General features: G+C 41.9%; 2 protein-coding genes across 2 annotated transcripts in view; both read right to left on the reverse strand.

Annotated features, from left to right (window-relative positions):
- Positions 1 to 1,533: 1,533 nt before the first annotated feature.
- Positions 1,534 to 16,646, reverse strand: LOC116397234 (nuclear pore complex protein Nup214). Its single transcript, XM_031872495.1, has 6 exons — positions 11,901 to 16,646; positions 10,070 to 10,164; positions 9,472 to 9,628; positions 8,239 to 8,418; positions 7,464 to 7,511; positions 1,534 to 6,754 (listed from the first exon to the last, which is right to left on the reverse strand). The coding sequence occupies exons 1-6, from the start codon at positions 12,040 to 12,042 to the stop codon at positions 5,907 to 5,909; spliced, it is 1,470 nt and encodes a 489-aa protein (XP_031728355.1). The 5' UTR covers positions 12,043 to 16,646; the 3' UTR covers positions 1,534 to 5,906.
- Positions 16,647 to 16,793: 147 nt separating this feature from the next.
- LOC116397223 (synaptosomal-associated protein 25) overlaps positions 16,794 to 19,194 on the reverse strand; it is a 17,426-nt gene continuing 15,025 nt past the window's right edge. Inside the window, exons 7-8 of the mRNA XM_031872476.1 lie at positions 19,079 to 19,082; positions 16,794 to 18,391 (exon numbers count right to left, since the gene is read on the reverse strand). Coding sequence (XP_031728336.1) covers positions 18,326 to 18,391; positions 19,079 to 19,082 — 70 coding nt within the window. The 3' untranslated portion in view covers positions 16,794 to 18,325. The remainder of the gene's footprint in view (positions 18,392 to 19,078; positions 19,083 to 19,194) is intronic.

The following is a 19,194-nucleotide window of genomic DNA, read 5'->3' on the forward strand; positions in this document are numbered from 1 at the left end:
ACAACATTTGCCCAAACTATTTTCCACTCCTTCATAGTGTATATGCAACCTTGTACTGTAAGAGATGTGTTGGTAAAAGCTGTTGTCCTCCATTGTACCATGCAGTACACACTGCAAAATACTACACACAAATACACCATCATGCTCTTATAGCATCTGTTTCTTCACTTAAAGAACATATTGACTGGGGTGCTGTGCAATAAATACATGTTAAATTGTGATGAATGGATCCAAATCATATCCATTTGTTATCGTTTGTTTAAAGAGTACAGTAGCAGCAATGAAGGGCTAAAGAGCTAAAGTGATGTGGAGTTGTATTCAGTCAGATTTAGTTATTTGGCATACAGTACTTCTGTCTACTTGGTGAGGGAAGAATGGATCAGTTTAACCCTTGTTTGCACAACACAATTCTACATAACAACCCTGTTCACATTGTATAGCCATAATAAAATTCAGACTACTATATTATAAGTCAGAACAAAGCATGTTGCATCATAGTTTGGACCTTGTGGTGATTCTGACTCTATTCAGTGAGAGATGACACTGCCTCCAATACTATCTAAAGTTTCCAATAAACTGTGAAAAACACTGAGATGAAGCCAAAAGGTTTGATTACCCGTGTGTGCAATTACGCAGGCAATTACACACGCCAAAACGTGGGTCCCTGCCGTTAATTCAGTTGCTAGTAACAACATGGTTTCTGCAAAATATCCAAAGTGAAAAATGTGCGTCTTGGCACCTCAAACTAATTTATTTTATTTAGTCCGCTGCATGACAAACCACTTTACAGAAAAAACTACATGACCCACAAATCACAATGTTATGATGACACTAACATGACTACAGATGACTGAACGCTTTGGGTTTTAGGTCCATTAACTGTCAGACATTTACATTCACCAACGTTAACGTTACATCTCTTTCATTCAGGCTCATAACAATATTGATCCGTTGGTGCATTTTAATGAATATCTTGAAGCTAGCTCTCAAATGTTCCTTCTTTTAGTTCTATCTTGCCATGGTGCAAGAAGAGTTCTATTTCTCAAAACGGTGGAGGCGCCATTTTGTTTCCGAGATTGTCAACACAAAAATCGAAGATTTGATCCCCTCAAACTAAAACAACGGTGTTTTCATGTCCCTACACATGTGTTAACACATTCCACACCTATTTCGAAGAAGAAAGTCCAGTCTTAACATATAATTATTGTTTTACACCAGAAACTGTGAGTGGCCTCAAAATCTGAGTTTTTCTAATTGGCTAGCTTAAATTTTGAACATTCTTTAACTTAATATTCAACAATTTAATGTAATTAAATGCACGTTTTGTACTGAAATGACCTTTTATGGAGTCAAGGAACATTAATAAAACACATTCGGCATGAAATTTAAAAATAAAAAATAAAAAAATGTACCTGTAGGTCTGAAGATGCACACTGGTCTGCACACCGGGGGTCCACTGGAAGCCATTATATCCAACAGGTATTGTTTGCTGTAGGTATTAAACTCAGTTCTCCAACAGTTTGTAGTCGAGGTGATCAGATCTCTGAGAGCTCAATCTTTTAGGTGCTGCAGGTAAACTTGTTAGGTTCAAGTGCAACTCAGAAAGGCCGTTTTTCGATGACGTCACTATTATGCGGCCACGCCCCCTCCACTAACGCAGGCATGCGTGTGTGAGAGAGATTTTATTTTATAGTAAATTGTGTAAATGTAAATAGTTTGGACTGCGTGTGTGTTTACAATCTAGGCGTTTCCATAAATCCGTGATGTGTGTGATGATCTGTGATGATACACTTCACATCATCTTGACCCAGAGTATACATACAAGGTTCAACCAAGAATGAAACATGTCAGCAGTTTCATTTGTGTTGTTGTTGATTTAGATATAAAATAATGAATAGAAAGGCAGTAGACATGAGTAGACATGAACTAAACTAAACTTGAATCACTGCATGCTTCCATCGACATCATGCAAAGATTGCACAATTCATGAAACCCAAATTTATCGCATTTAATTGAGTACCTTGTGGGGCTTTTTATTTGTCACTGGGATGATACCGAGCAGCCCACGGTCTGTGATTTTATTGCTTTGTGAGTAATAAAATCAGTTTTATTTTTGAATTGTTATTAATATTCAACTTTATATGCACATAGTGAGAAGATCACTTTGTGGTGCATTTTGCGACATATTTCTAAAAACAAGGGACACTAATGATGCATGTATGTCATCTGGACAACCTCCACATAATGGCAGTATTGTAACTTCATTCACTTTTTATTCACTGATATATTTTTGCCAACAGATGGCACCACAGTCTCACTTACAGTACTACAAGTAAGACGCCCTCTTTTCTTCTTCCAAACACAATCATCCCATCTCCCCAATTAAGCAAGACAACACTGTGCGGGGTGAAACTGTAACATTAACTCAGACTGCAGACTGTGTTGAAAGTACGACGTATTGTTCTCAGCCGTGACCTCATTTTACACGTTTAATCTGTTGCTCATTATCAGTCGGTGGGATAAGTCTGGGAGCAGGAAGGGTGGGAGTCTTCCTCTCGCTTTACTGTCAAATGTCTGTGTGTGGTCATAACAATCCAACTGAGAGCTGGACTGAGATTTCTATCCAGTAGATATCATGCAAATTGTACACTGATATGAAACAGCGTCTCCCCCCTGAACCAAATGTATTTACAAAACTCTCAGTTTAACTGATGTGGTGTTATATTATGAGTTATGAAAATACTATAAGGTCACTAACAACTGTTGCTAATTGCAACAGCTTAGTACCACAGTCACATTTATATCATAATAATACAATCAGTGATAGCTGAATACTTGAAATGAGGTGGTGATTAACACTGGATATCTTCCGTCTTGCGCACATGCAGGTCGAGTCTTTGGCCCAATCCCAATGTCGCCCCTAAAGCCTCAAACCCTGAACCCTCAAGGACTTACTGACATCACCTGGTAAGTGGGGGAGTGTGAGAGACTGAGGGCTTGAGACGGTGTAAATAAGAATGGGACAGCACTTTGCTGCAACATATCACGTTACCATGAAAACGACAACAAATATGATGTATAACTGTGGGTATTTATTTTATACTTTGTACTCCCTGATTTGAAAGACTTCCTGGCTATTTCCTCACTTATTCTACTTAATAGTAATACTTAACAGGAAGGCGTGCAGAGTGATACTTATCTGAATTCATGTGTTCAGCAACACCATCAGTGTCACAAATTCCACTTCATCTGAGATTGTTTTCATCCTGTCTGTTTCTCTAACTCTGCTGTTGTTTCAGGTCCTGCTATTCTCAACCTGTCATCACTCATATTCCCCTCACCTGGTCCTCCACGCCCATCTCACCTGCAGCCCATTCCCTCATTAGTCCCTCGCTATTTAGGTCTGTTCACTAGCACTCCCTGCCAGATTGTCTTGTGCGTTACTGCCAAGCTTTCCTGCATTATCCACGTTACTATTCGTGCTCGGCCTGTTCAGACCCTGCCTGCTTGGATTCGTTTGCCTTATTGACCGACCTCCCGGTTTGACCCTGCATCAACGCTAGTAAACCAAACTGTACTTGTACTCTGTCTCTGTTGTGCTTTTGGGTTCCTGTACTTGTGGACAGATAAATCTTTTTTTCAAAGCAGTGGATACAGACGTCCCAGTGAGCTAGCAGCCTGACAGCATGTTGATTCTCCTGAGACCTGAGCAGGGACCAGCTGTGCTTTTCATTTATGTCTGACGAGCTCACTGCGATATCTCTGTCTACAGAATCAGTAGCCTCATACTGATACATCCATAACACTACCAGGAAGTAGTAAAGAACCCACCATATTCCTAAAATATGTTTAGGGTTTTGTGTATGCATCTGGTTCAGTGGGTTTAGAAAAGTCTGAGAGAGACCTGAGTTACTGTGCATGTGAAAGGGGGGAGATTGGACTCCAGTGTTTTCTCTGCTGAAGTGCTTCTTTTCACGGCCTCCATTCATAGTCCGTCATTTTGGTTATCAGGGACAGAACCTTTGGACTGACCGCCAGCTGCTTCCTGGAAGCATTCTTCTCCACTTTCGATCCCTTGTCTGGGTCGATCTTATGAGGCATCTGTCGAATGAAATAAACGGTAATAAAATGTGGACTCTAGTGTAATATACTATCTTCATATATCACCAATGAGCTCTGGCATTGATGGAAGGTGTGTGACATTTGCATGTGTTTGTTGCTGCATCTTGACATGAAGAGAAAATAAGGACATTGACAAAACAAAATCAACTGCTGGGTGCATTACTAAGAAGCCACTCAAATGTTTACATACCCCATTAATTCAGTCAACAAATCCCATAAAACTATTTTGGAGCCTATGACTCACTTTAGTAGATCGGTTCACTGTTGCTTTTGGTCTTTTTGTTCGGTGATTTGTCGACAAATAGAGAATATCACCAAACTTATACTTTAACTTGCATTTCTACAAAACGGCCCAAAATCTAGAGAAATACTCTCCAAGCAGGTTTTTCTTCTTTTAATAATAATGTCTTTATTCTCAGGGTTTGGTTGTTGGAAACATCACACAGCCTGGTGTTACAGCAGACAGCCAGAGAGCCAGCTGCATGTTCAGTGAAGGGTGTGTCTGCAGATTCACAACACAATGCTATGAGCTGGACAGAGAACACGTCCTCTATTGTGGGCAGCAGAACTTCCATAATACCAACATGTTTCTTCAGACAGTCCCCACTGAATCTTATGGTTGTGTATTGCCGTCTAAAACACAAAAGCACAGGTGTGTGTAAATAACACCATTGTCTTTCATAAACTGCTATTTCGTAAAGAATTCAGACATTGAAGTCTTCCATGTGCTCATGAAAAAACAGAAATGTGGTGCTTGCCAGGGTGTCGGGTTAAGGATTGTGGGGTCAGATAATTTTCTGCAGGGGTTAGCTCGAGCTTATTCTACATTAAATCTACGTTATTTAATGAACCTTGCTTTGTGGTGGCTGGCTAGTCTTAACGTTCACCGGTTTACCCGGTCAGAGCTCTGTGCGGCAGCTGCAATGAACGGCAAAAACATTCTACAACATGTGGTTGGTAGTAAAGTCCCACCTTGAATAATAATTTTAAACACCAAACAATTTAAACATGCTTTCCTTCCTCCACTGCATGATAGACTTGTTTTGTCATGTATGACATGTGAAAGCTGTTAACAGCCGTAAATATTACCAAAACATCAATTGTGTTAAAATGATTTATTATAAAATTTGTCAAAGTAGTTGTTGCATGCTCCTGTTGTCCTTATCACGACCACATCCAGCTGTGATAAGGACAACATCAGCTTGCTTCTCTGTCTCAATAGCTCCTGCCGCGCTGCCCTTGAGCACAACACCAAACCAGCTGTCACTCCAGTTGAGATTCCAACAGTCAAATATTACAGTTACTTTGTTCATTTCCTCTCAGTCAGTGAGCAGGTTAAACCAAGTGTCCCAGTGCACTCAACCAGTACAAAATACACTCAGTAGATCTGTTTGTGTGGAAATCCGTAAAGGGGGGAGGGGGGGGTTGAGCAGCTCAAAACACCTCCTTTAAAATGCTAGTTACAGTGTGGAAAACACACGAGCTTGCGCCAAACCATCAGTAGAGGACACAAACGAGATTCAGGCACATGAATAAACATGAACACCTCCACGTGTCCGTGGCTGTGGGGCAACATTTCACCCCGTTTTCAGGAGAGTGTTTCTGTCCGGCAGCCGAAGTGGCTAGTAATGTCAAATCAGCTGGCTCCTCCAAGACCTTACAAACAAGATGGATGTTTAAATCACAAGAAATGTGCTCCCACTGCCAAAACTCACCTGCACTTGGCTTGTGGTTTCATGCCGTTGATTGATTTGAAAACCTACGAATTTGTCCATCTCCATTTTTCAGAAGTGTGCAGTGGGATGGTGATGATGTGTCGCCAGTTGTCCGCTGTTGGATTTGTCTCTCAGCATGGTCAGCGCCGTGTTGGAGAAATCCCTCAGAATGTCCACCGTCTCCCTCTGCAGCAGCAGAGACTCCTGCACAAACTCCTGCTGGCTCTCCACCAGCAGCTGGACGGACTGAGCCAAGATCTCCAGAGACTGAGACACCGAGGTCAGGAGCATCCTACTGGCCCGCTGCTGCTGGAGGCCCTGAGAGGCCATCTGCGCCACGTGGTCGTGGGCCCTGCGGGAGGACGCTCCGGCCGGGAGAGGGTCGGACAGGTTGGAGCCTGAGGTGGAGGGAGGGTTGGGTGGGAGGGCCGAGAAGGAGGGGGAAGGTCCGTGAGAGTTGGAAGACGAGGTCGCAGTAGAAGCAGCAGAGGAGGAAGATACAGCAGCGGTGAGAGTGGGAGCACCAGGAGCGGGTTGGATGGAGGAAGAGGGGGGCGCAGGGTGAGGGGTACAGGTATTGGCTGCGACAGATGTGGAGGATGAGGAAGGAGCAGGGAGGGAGGAGGCAGTCGTGTTGGAGCTTGGTGGGGATTGTGATGGGGGAGGGGCAGCAGAGGACGAGGCAGCGTCCGAATCAGACGCGGAAGGGAAAACCGAGGTGGTGGCGGCCACAGAGGAGGAGGGTCTGGGGGAGGGGTGGTTCTGGCTGTTGTTCCGGGAGTAGGTGTGGACTGGCTTCATCCTCAGCAGGGCGTTGACAGGCAGGGGGTCCAGGGAGGTTGAGGAGGGGGGGGGAAGAGAGGAAGGGTAGGAGGAGAACATGGAGTCGTCGTTTTCTTCATAGTCCGCGGTACCATCTGGTCGATCACAGAGGGACAAGGAAACACGTCAGTCCATTTTACGATCACTTGCAACTCGATCAAAACTAAAACATGTTTGTTTTCGCTTTTTCACAAGAAACTACAGAACTATACATATTATAGTATGTCAAAAAAAAAGTCATAGTATAGTAACTAACTATTAAGCAAAGAATTCGGTCTAATCTACTTCACACTTGGGTGTAATGCTGGGGTGATTTTTCAAACGTGGTGCTAATTGGACAAGAGTCCCACTCAATACTAATAAACGTTGAATAAATAAGCACACAGCGCTCTGCGTAGCAGCAGGGGCGGAGCTTCAGGGCTCTACGGGCTCGATCGTGTCGTCTGCAGCGGTTCACTTCCATAAAGTCCAAATTACTCGACTTCTGTTCAAGGTGAAGCTTTACATTTAGAATGCTGTATAGTTAAATGAATAATAATTAATTGTATACATCGTAAAAAGTAAAATCGAAATCTGCAATATAATGTACTGCGTTTAAAAGCTTTTGGGGCCTTTTGTAAATTATTTCGGGGTACACTGATTTAGATTAGTAACATTAATTAATCATAATAAATCTGTAGCATTTGTGGGGTCTTTTAGTTGGGTCTCCTGGCAGTTGCTGCTGCTGCTGCTGCTGCTGCTGCTACTACTACTACTACTACTACTACTAGAGAAAACCCCAGCTGTATTAAACTACAGTCTTACCTCCATCGTCAGCCAGGTCAAACTCAGAGGAGGAGTGGAAAGTATCGCCTGCAAAACATCGTCAAGCAGCAGTTAGAAATGTTGCAATGCCAAAAGGTAGAATACCTCAAAACCTAAATGCAATATAGTAGAAAAGAAATTCAACATGCATTAAATCAAACTGCTGTCCTCGCGTGTTACCTACAGTAGATGAATGTCGGCACGCCCAAAGTTTGGAGAAACATACAGGAGAAGCAGCAAGTGAGAAAAGCAATGTACTGCTGCTAACAGCGAGCAACAGCATGTATTTTGTGAGTCTGTATCCGAGTAGTCCACGCTATCTATTGAATCTTTTTCCACTATACCTTGCTGTCAGACAGCCCTTACTGACAAAGAACTGAAGCAGTTGACATTTGTTCTTGCAGAACACAGGAGTTCTACCGTCGTCTCGATCGGTTAGTTTGTATGACTTTGTGACTTCTGTGTTTTAAAGGGTTAGTTCGGATACACCACAAATTCCTTCCTGTCTGTTTCTGTAAACTGGGGGCGTCCCAACTGCCATCTACTATTTAATATGCCGACTATGGATAATTACTTCATACAACCCCACCTCAAAAAAATCTGTACTATCCCTTTAAGGCACTACAAATGTTAAAGGCAGTGACAACACACAGCTCACTCTAGCAGCCACTTTGGTACATGATGTTAAGATATTGGGTATCTTTTCACATCAGTGGACACAAGAACAATGTCCTGGCCTGTCACTGTGCATTTGTTATTATCCAGCTGTACTCACCACCAGGTTCCTTCTCTGGTGAGGAGAGAGGAGACATGTCGTAGGGAGCTCCTCCAGGTACAGAAAGGGAACTGTCCGTCAGGCTGAGGTAGGAGTAGGAGGGAGGGTTGATGGGCGGGCCTTTACCGTAAAGCTTTGAAAAGTCTTCGTCTTCGCCAAATTCCACATCACTGTCGCCACCTGACGACCAACAAACGGAAAGTAGTTCATTCATTAGGAACATTTCATTTAAATAAATGATTTTTCTGTTATGTAGCCATCTCTGCCCTCCTGTCCATTTCCATATTCTGTCGTATGTTTTTTTGTAAGACCTTTGTGTTCTTTTTTTACCAAAACAGCGGTTTGATCTGAGCGTGTCCCGGTTTGATCTGCAGGACTGGTATAAAGGCAGACTGATTGATCGTATCAGCTTACAACAGCCTGATTGAGCTCTAATACTGTGTCTTCTGACCGCGCTGGTGTACATGGAGCAAACAAGCAATACGGTTAAAACCTCAACACAGCAGTGTTGAACCACAAACACACAATAAGAAAAGAAGCAGCCTCTCTATGCTGCTGAATTGGAATTTCGGCAGGCCCCCCCCCCCCTCGAGTCAATTAACTCTAATGGGAGAAGTGAACGTGAACACAGATTATGACCAATTATTTTGCTCAATGGTCACCAAAGTAAATATTTATTTTCACAAGCCTCTTACCTTCCAAACATCCTGACACTAAAATCTAAGTTTTCCAACACAAATCAGGAGAAATTGAACTTCTCTGTCTCAGCAACTAATGTTCTAGATCGCACGAGGTAACAAACTTCCTGAATGCTAGACATGGCCGTTAGCTGTGTAAATAACTAAAGTTAGCAAAAGAAAAATCTAAATACATTATGGTAATATAAGTCTTCTGCTTTCATCCATCCACACGACGTTCACAACACTTCCAAACGAGGTGGAGAGAGGCAAACACGCACTCGCCCACTTAGCAGACAGGAAGTGTGAACACTTTCAAACCATGGGCGGAGCTTGTAACGAGCCATCTTTGGTAATACCTACAGTAGATGCCAGTTCTCCAAACTGGGGGCGTTCCGATCGCAATCGACACACTTCAATGGAAAACTTTTAATATCAAAATCTGTCCTATGCCTCATTCTACCATGTAGTGAGGCTTTCACATCGAAGGCCCGCCCATACAGTACATTCACCATAAATACCATTTCGATTTCACACACTCCCTGCATGTCCTCACCTCCTCGAGGACTCATCATTAGTATCTTGTTGACCATCCTCTCCACGGGGCCCAGGTTCTTCTTCCGCGTGTTGCTGCCGTTGGGGCCCCGGAGGGCTAAGGCGCGTCGCTTTCCATCACATTTGAGGTCCGCCCATTTCTTCATGATCTGACGCACCTGTGAGACAATTGAACCTCCTTTAAAAAGTCTGTCACTGTGACACAAACTGATTCATCCAAAAAGTAACACTACTAGAGGTGCTACTCCTTCATCCTCTGGAGCCCCCCAAGGATTCACAAGATAAATCTGAGGGGTCGTGAGATGGTCAACAGGACAGAAAAAATGTTTCAAATCTCTTATTTTTCTAATTTGGGCTGTTTCTCTATTGAATTAAATGGACAATTTTACCTTAAAAGGCTTCAATAAATAATTCAAATAAAAGGATCTGAGAAGGAAGGATCAGTCACAACCTGTAAACTAATGCAAGTTGTTCCAAATAGACAAATCTTTGCATCTATAAAAAAAACTAAATTATGTCCAAGAATATACCGTAACTTTAAATAGTAAAAGAATGAATAGCCTGTGAATTACCACTAACATGACTAAAAGTAGACAAACCTCTCTGTGATTCTCTCCCAGACTGTTTATCTGATTGGTGATTTCAGCCCAGGTCTGTTTCTTGGCTTCAGCCGACACTCCTTGGTTGAACTTCCCTACAGGAAGAGACGTCATCAGTTCTATACAATGAATCATCTAACATGCACTCACAATTGTATACACTGGGGCTGGAGCGACGTAATAGATTATAAGTCCATTTGCATGGAGTCACACTGTTTAAGCCCCCCCCCCCCTGTTCCAGGGCACGCAGACAATGAGTCTTTATACAGATGTCATATATATTTATGTCACAAATATTGATAATCTCAAATATTTTATTTTCATCTTCTAAAATGAACTTCAGACACTGTCACATATCATGCAATACTAGAATTCAATAATGCAATACTATACATTTATTATGTTATCTTTCTAATTATATTATAGTCTTGTATTGTGCTATTGAGTTATCATATTCTATTATAGAAATTACACAAATCTAATGTGCACTTTCGTCAAACATTTATATGATCCTTCGTACAGCTGGATGTCGCTTTTATGGTTCTAAGCTTTCTTACTTACATTTACATTACTTGACTAAAAAGGTGGAAAATGAATTGTAGAGGTTCGGGTTATTATTAGCTAACCAAAGGATTAGAGAGGCACCACACTACATCCAGAGCACTGATAGCAGGCGTGTTGAGAGGCAATCGAAATGCTCCCAAACCCGTATCACGCACCTTTACTCGAATAATCAGAACATAATCGATAAACAAATAGTCCTTAGTTGCAGGCTTACTGTACACAGTACATTGTCTGCCAATAAAAGCCTAGCAATTTCGCTCACGCTTTCAAGCATTCCCACGAGATATGAATTGGTAAAGGAGGCAAATAAGAAATCTGCTTTAACTGGGAGTCATTTTGTCTCAAATTATGACGGCGCGTTCGGCCCGTTGTATGTAAAATGAAAAATAAATACAAATAAAAATGACGGAGCCGCGGGAGGAGTAGAATATTATGTGAAAAAGCTCCTAAACAAGTGTTGGCCTCTGAGTGAAGCATGTGTTGAACAACAGATTATGGTGGATTATGTCCTTAGAGTTTGCTTGAGAGACGTCTGGAATACCTTGCTGAGCACTGCTGCTCCTGTGAACTGACCCTGGATAAGCAGATGAGAATGGATGGATGGAGAGTACTACAACACAATATGCACTTGCATGGAAGGCTCACGTAACCAGTCTTAAACGATGGTATGAGGTTGATCCAACCTTGCAAAGTGAAGCAATGAGGTTTTTCGTAAATGTATTACTTTAATCTCAGAGTTTTTTCTTGGAATATAACCCCCCTCCCCTGGTGCCATAATTATGTATTTTTCACATACAACGGCCCTAATGCACCGTCGTACAAAATGAGACGTAGGAATTATTTCTGGCATCCAGTCAAAGTCATTTTTTCGGCAGAAACACTGTTAGGTAACTGACATCTGAAGCTCCTCCAACGCTTGGTGGGGGTGGAGACGTCCGGTCAACAAGAAGCCCACACGGTGGGGCTCCCAGGCCTGGAAAACACATTCTCATTTTGTACCTTTTCCAGGAATGAATTGACCGTGGTAATCCTGTCCGAGGGTCAGGCAATAACACAATCACCATCTCCTTTTTTATCCAAGGCCGATGATATTAAGCTTAGTAATAACTAGTATACTGTGAGTAAAGCGCTTTCTACAAGCTCAACCCCAAAGATCCAGCCAAACCAAATGAGTAAAGATAATCTCCTTCCTAAAGCCAGCCAACACACACACACACACACACACACACACACACACACACACACACACACACACACACCTACTCACTGAGGATGATGTATCTGTTCCTCTTCACCGCCTCCAGCAGCTGTTTCACCTCATTGAAGGAGAACCTGGGTTTGAGTCTCGACCCTCCTCTCACTCCTCCCGCCTTCAACTCTTCATCGTCCTCACGCCAAGAGGCCGACATGGCTCCACCTTCTCCTCCTCCTCCTTCGACGGCCTACTACAACTCAGTTTGTAGCCGACTCTAAATGCCAGGTGTGTCTGGTTCTGATCCACCTGCCAGTCTGGACTGAAGACACCTGTCTGACTGCACGGGGCCTGCAACGAATGAGAGACAGCGAGGGAGAGGTTGAGGGAAGAGAAACAGAGAAATGCAAGAAGAAGAAAACACAATGTTAAAAGATCGACTGAGTAACTTTAAGTCAACAGAAGTAAGAGTTCTGATTCTCAAGCGCACAATATACCAAATGTTTCACTCTACTATACACTTGTCCAAACTTGGCACCATCATTACTTTACTGCAGTGCTTTTTACTATGAATATATGATAACATATTATATATGAGAATAATATATTATACTAAGTAGGGATGTCCCGATCAAGCATTTTTACGCCCTGTCCGAGTCATTTATCTGCTGAGTCGGTTCCGATTCTTCTATTTTCCAAGATAACACAGCTGCACAGTGCTCACTTCAAGTAGCCTACATTCAAGTTACTGAAATCCATCCAATGTATGTGCTTGACAATTGCATAGCTCTGTGTTGCATTAAAGGGAAAAAGCTTTTTATTCTCTCTAAAAGAGAGACCCTCTGTGTAATCTTTTGGTGTGGAGGGAGTTTCTCTCTCCATTGAAAGGCTCCTCAGTGTTGGCTGCTTCAGTGCACCCTGTGCCTGAGTCAGCTGAATGAACAGGGCCCTGTTGTTCTTTAATTCATTTACCAGACTTACATTTCCTACACAGATGACAAAGGGGCGACATCTGACTGTAGCCTACATTACATGTTAAATAGATGTGTTCAGCTTTAATCTGACGGGGCCAAAACACAGGGCCAGCAACTAAAGATGATTTTAAATATATTTGAAGAGAAATATATATAGAGATTAAAGACGTAGACATTGTTAGATCACAACCTGGTCTGGTAATAATGTGTTTGGGCATTTAAAGGTTAAAATACAGTGGGTATTTAATGTACAACTACTTGGATCAACAGCCTTCAGTGGATTTATTTCTGTTCCTTCAATAATGTAGTAAAATTGAATCAGAAACTGAAATGCTGTTTCAAATCGACCAGACGCAGCTTTTTTTTAAACTCAAATATTAGAAGAATTATGTTCCATCAGTGACAACTGACATCAACTGTGTGCACAGAGTGACAGCGTTATATATATTTATATAAAAAAAGAAGGACATGCAGATGTCTTCTCTTAGCTGAGGACTGCTGTGTAATATTGAAATGTGAGGGGCTGAGGGCAATGACTGACAGCAGTCACTACAGTCACTTTAGATAGCCCTGAGTAACATCCAACCAGGCTTTACACTGTGACCTACAGTAAAACTTGACACGCGCTCTTATACGCTCAGCAGCTGATACCGATCAACAACGTGCTAACATTACTACAACAATGAAAGGAAAGTGGCCTGCAGCCTGAAAACTCTAAAGGCCAGCCCACTTAGAAAATTGGCACTTTAGGAGTAAAAATGGTCAGAAAATAGTAAACTATGAACATGGTTTTTGGTGACACACTCTGAAACTGACAGGTTTGCACCTGTACTTTCAAACTAACTTTTGTTGTTGTTTTTCTAAAAATGTTGCTTTGGACGAGTATCTGCCAAATGAAGATATATAAATAATCCATTATTTTCTTCATTATTACGATTACCAGTGAAATGAACAATTTCATCTATAAACACAGGACATTTAAATAACAAATACAATGTGGTTTCTGCCCTGTGGGTCATGTTGTCCGACACTTGGTGGCAGTATAAAACAGTATTCAAGTGCAACATTTTTTTTTCTTTATCAAGATAAATAAAAGTGTGTTTCAGAGCCAAGATTGCACAACTTTTAAATAACAAAAAGTAGGGAAAAGGAAGCCGGTAGCGGGTGCACTCGTTTAAACACACCGTGACATCCTTCAGATAATTTAAAGGGGTCATAAAGTCATGAGCTCAAAAAGGATTTCTCCAGACTCGGTAAAACAAATGAATTCAGACAGTACTATACCTATGCTCTTTTCACACGAGTGCCACTGATGACTAAAGGTGAAAACGGGCCCTACATATGTAGATTACAGACACGGATTTACTGCGTGATATCTTTTGAGCTGAGTCACAGCTATGCCCTCATACTCCACTAGAAGCAGCAACACACTCTGTGCACCAACGTCTCCAAAGTCCCGACATCTAATCCTAACACCAGAGTTGGAGTCGTGTACATCGGTCTAGATCACAAGACCGCTTTTTCAAAGTCTCTTCCTCATCTAATGCATTATTTCACTCTAGTTTAGACAAAGAGATCTTTTTGTTTCATTTCAAGGCCGATCCAGAACACAACTGGTTCCTGTGCCTCAAAATGACTTCCTTTATTTTATACGTGTAATTGAACGAGTCCCCGGGCTTCGATACATCTCAGGTATTTGCAGCTTTTCTGCTTTTTAAATGTTGACTGTTGGCATTAGTTGTTCTATTTTCTAGATTTAGCTGTGCGTTTAAAAAAAAGACCTCATTTAAAACTAGGCTTGTTGTTAGTGAATTTTTTAGAAGAGTTTATGAATTGTTTGGTCTATCAGAGGAATAGTCATGTGTTTTTTGTGGGTGTTTTTAGGAGAATGTGGCTGTACCAGATCAATTTGAGGAGTGCCTCTGGTGTGCATGTTCCACATTTTATCGTAGGCGAGTCATGCAGTGTGGGACTCTCGGTCGTGACTCTGTCTCAGTCACAACCTGGTCTCGGTTTGGGTGGTCTTTACCTCGACAATGTGAAAAAACTCAATTCACCACAATGGGGAAAAAACATGCCATGGCTGGAGTAGAAAACAACACAAATACTGTGATTTGAAAATGCCAAAGAAACAGAAGTAATATTGTTTTCACAGGCGTGTCCCTACACTGCTGGTTGTGGATTGTATAGTAAAAAATACCTTATTTGGAATTACACCCAAAGATGAGTAATGTTTTATTGTTTGGTGTGAAGCGTTCCATCTATAAAGCTGCTTTTTAGAGGAAAGATTTGATTTAAAAACCTAAATTTCTTCACAAAAGCCCGTGTTCACATGCCCTTAAATATCTACACAACATTACCGTTAAAAAGTTGGGATTTGTCCAACTTAATTGTGTTCATTCTATACAGTATATCTGAAAGGTGTTTCATGATTGTAGGTTGCAGAAAGTCATCATTGCATTGAGTTATCTGAGTACAGGGAGAACACAACACTGTACAATGGTTCAAGCAGCCTGACGACTGAAAGAGACAAAGGTCCCTCTGAGCAACAGTTGAATAAGAACAGAAGAAATCAGCAGTCACTGGTAAAAGAAACTAGAAGCCTAGCATCTAAGTAGGTGTCCTGTTCACTGCCAAGTGCAAAACAAACAGCTTATAACGAGCTGGAATTAAGAGGCAACGTGTTGCTTTAGCAAAGCTCTTCTTCAAACCTCCCAATAGAAATAGAAGGTTGGTGTAGTGTTAGTTAGCACTGTTGGAATATCAGCTGAACATACTGTGGACTGACAGATCTCAGTCTAACCCTCTTCAATGTAACCCCTGAGTAGACTGCAGAGGGCCCAGAGAAATAAGCACCAACTCTAAATATGAAGAGCCCAGTTGCCCCGATGTGCTGCAATAATGACTGATGGTCACGTGCACTTTTCAGGACTGGAAAACAAATTCAACATCCAAGTTCAAACAGTATTGTCCCCGTACATGCAACACTGTGGGGACATCGACTAAATGGAAGTTTGAATCATTCTGTTCTTCTTCTTTATGAGCCAAAGCTATTTCAAATGTAAATAATACATTTGGTATCTGAATTATAGTGGTTTTTTTATCTCTACTCAAACAGTTATTGAAGGAAATAAATGGTACATCTCAAGGGGTTTCAACCTAATAAATCAATTTGAACCAAAAATACCTTGTTAGTCAAGCTCCTCGCATTAATGCAACATTAGTTGTATTATTGTCCACATTTTCCTTTTTATTTGTCTCCAACTTAGCCATTCACACGCCAGTATAATGTTAATGCATGAAGTCAAAATGTATACGATATGAACAAGTCAATAACTATTGAGAATAACTTCTGAATACGAGATGATTTAAATCGTTTGCTCTGACCACGTGGTCCGTCTGAGCTAATCAGCTGTGATCTTCCTGTCTTTGTTGAGCTCGTGCCTGCCTCTCCCCCTGCTGCTCGTGCCTGGCGGCTCACACAAGGAGCAGCCCTGACGGATTCCGCCATCGCTGTGCGCTAAAAACCACACTGCGTTACGTTAAAACGGTGAAACGGGAATCCACGGCGAGTTTCGGAAAACATACGTGGATTTATCGAGGATTTAAACGCGCGTCTACAACGCGGCGTGTTGTGTTTGTGCACCGACTAACAGCAACCGTTACACAACTATTGGTAGTCGAGCTCGAGTACGAGATGTCCGGTGCTACGCTCTTTTTTCGCATCGTAGCTATCATTGTTTCACGCATTGCTGCGATAAATCACGCGCGCGGTCTGTTATCGAGAATCCTTCGCGCTGTGCGGTGTTAAAAAACGCTGAATATGTTGAAAATAATTACCAGGAAAAATGGCGTTGTTCTCTCCCTCCCCTCCTTCCTCCGTCGGTTCTCCCGAAAGTTCGGAGTGTCGAGAACAACGGAACTGCGCAGACTCCGAATTTTTTTTTTCTCCCTTGAACGCGCAACATTTTGCAGCTTCCTGCGCGCCCCCAGCTGCCCCAGATACAGCGTGCACCAATCACTAACAATCTCAATGAAATCTAGCACAAAACGCACAAATTGTGCGCAAGGAACACTATTGTTAGTATTTAATGAGATAAACTGATGATCAAATATCCTCGCGATGCTGACAGTTCCCCCAAACATCCCCTACTCTTAACCCAATAAATGTGTCCACAGCCAGGGCCCGTTTTTAAGCTTAACTTCATTTTAGCATTTCATCACTATTCATGCTCTGTAGTTGCGCCATTGAACGTACTAGTCTTAAACCAGCCGTGTGACAATCATGGAGAGCTGCATAGGTCAACATCTTCATTGTACTAATATATTAATAATAACCACACCATTAAACACAAACCATAATATCTTATTTCCAACATTAGGCCCGGTCACACTCCAATGTAGATCAAGACCGGATGTAACAACAGTGATACCTCCACATCCACAGCAGCTAATGAAACAATGTGAGCCCATGGAATTGGCTTTAATGAAAAACACACACAAGCACAAAATAGTAGCACTTCACTCTCAGAAAATGCTGTGATTCACACGAGGTCTTGATGGTGTCAGCAAAAACCTTGATGAGCTCAGATTCCTTTTCAAACGATGGAACAAAATTATAAAGACATCACCAAGTCATCGTCATTTCACCACCATTTTATATCAATGTGGAGAAGAAAGAAGATGGAGAAGCCACGGAGAAAAGCAGGTTCCATGTTCGTCCGCTTGGTGTCGCCAGAGATCTTCCTCTGGGGACGAATACGTGTTTCTTTCCTCTGGGCAATATCCAGCAGCGCCTGCAGAGGGCGCCATCACGCACGTGTTTCACCCTCTATAGAGCGTTTTAGAGTAGAGAGGGGGGAGTGATTACACAGAGGGGGGGTATTTTTTTCATTTTGGAAATTTGGACATATATCCTGCACACATGACTTATTAGAGCTTTTTTCCCCTTTTTTAAATGATCTGCCAGGTAGAAGTTAAATGCCCGCCCCGGCCCAACGGAGACAGTCTTCACAGGGCTGTTTTCCATATGTTCACCTTTTGTGGAAAGAGTTCTTGATTTGACTTGATTCTGCTCTCTGCTGCTGCTGGTGGTGATGGTGCCGCTGCAGTGACCCAGTTTCCCCTACAGGTATCATTAAAGCTTCCTATGATAAAACGCTCTGCCGAGTGACCGCAGAGGCCACCTTAAGAGTGTTCACAGAGTGTGAAATGCAAGTGACGAAGGCGTGAAACAGTTATTATAATCCTATGACACGTAAAAGGATTATGTCATATCAGTATCAGACTCCCCATCACGACGAGAGTAAACAGGAACACAAGATAATTAACACCTCACTAATGAGAATCAGTCCCCATAGGAATACCCCAGCAATAATGTCACACGGAAGAAACCACTACTTAAACAAACACCTATGTAAAGCAGTGAATAATAGCTGCAACACTTTGGCAAAGCATGCAGAAGCATATGCTAATTGCAAGTAGGGTGAATTAGTAGAAAAAGAGTGAAATAAAAGAGCGCTCCTTCTATCGTTTAATGAGGTTGTTGGCTTTCTGGTTGGCAGCGCCGATGCGGGACACGTTGAGAATAGCCTGCAGAGAGAGAAAAGAAGAAACAGGAAATGTAAATGAGAGCCAGAGTGACGGAACCACTGGAGCTCTCTGTCTATCTCTCAAATTTCAAGTTGGCTTTATTGCAATGGCCAGTCAGCTAAAGTCTTCCAAAGGCAGGTTGGTCAAACCTACAATGTTACGAGGGTAAACAAAAATAAAGCAATGGTAAAATATTACTACATAGTATGCTATCAAAATATTTAAAAAAAATAAAAACTATTAATGATTTTTATGCATCTCTTAATAAAGCAAGCCCACTAAAACAGGAGTGTGCTGCTTTCATCTCTCTCTGTCTCTTCTTCTTTTGCAGTTTATGTAGTCCATAATGTATTTTGTGAAAACTGAACCCTGAACAAAGGGCCTGAAAGGTTGCAGATGTGGATATGAAAAAGGACTGTGGTGGTATTTAAAGGTAGACTCCAACAGTGTTTGTGTCTGGGTTTTCAAATGGAAACGCCCACTCAGTTAGCAAAAAGCTAAAGTAAGGTGATCAGGTTATGAATAATGTAAACTGATCAACCATAGCTTTAAAGAGAGCAAAATTATGGCTTCAGTTCCCCACCAGAAATGGTTTTCTGACGGCAAGGTAAGGCAGCTGTGGAGGGGAACAGCAGAAACCTTTGAGTGTACGTTATATTTAGAATATACAGTATATCACCGTTTTACCTTGCTGTCACACAGCCCTTTCTGATGGGGAACTGAAGCCGTTGTATCAGTCGCTTCAAAGCCACCAAACTGCATTTAAAACAAGTTAGTTTGATATATATATATATATATATATA

The sequence above is a fragment of the Anarrhichthys ocellatus genome, unplaced genomic scaffold (genome assembly GCF_004355925.1).
Source record: "Anarrhichthys ocellatus isolate YVR2014 unplaced genomic scaffold, GSC_Weel_1.0 scaffold64, whole genome shotgun sequence".
Taxonomy (NCBI): domain Eukaryota; kingdom Metazoa; phylum Chordata; class Actinopteri; order Perciformes; family Anarhichadidae; genus Anarrhichthys; species Anarrhichthys ocellatus.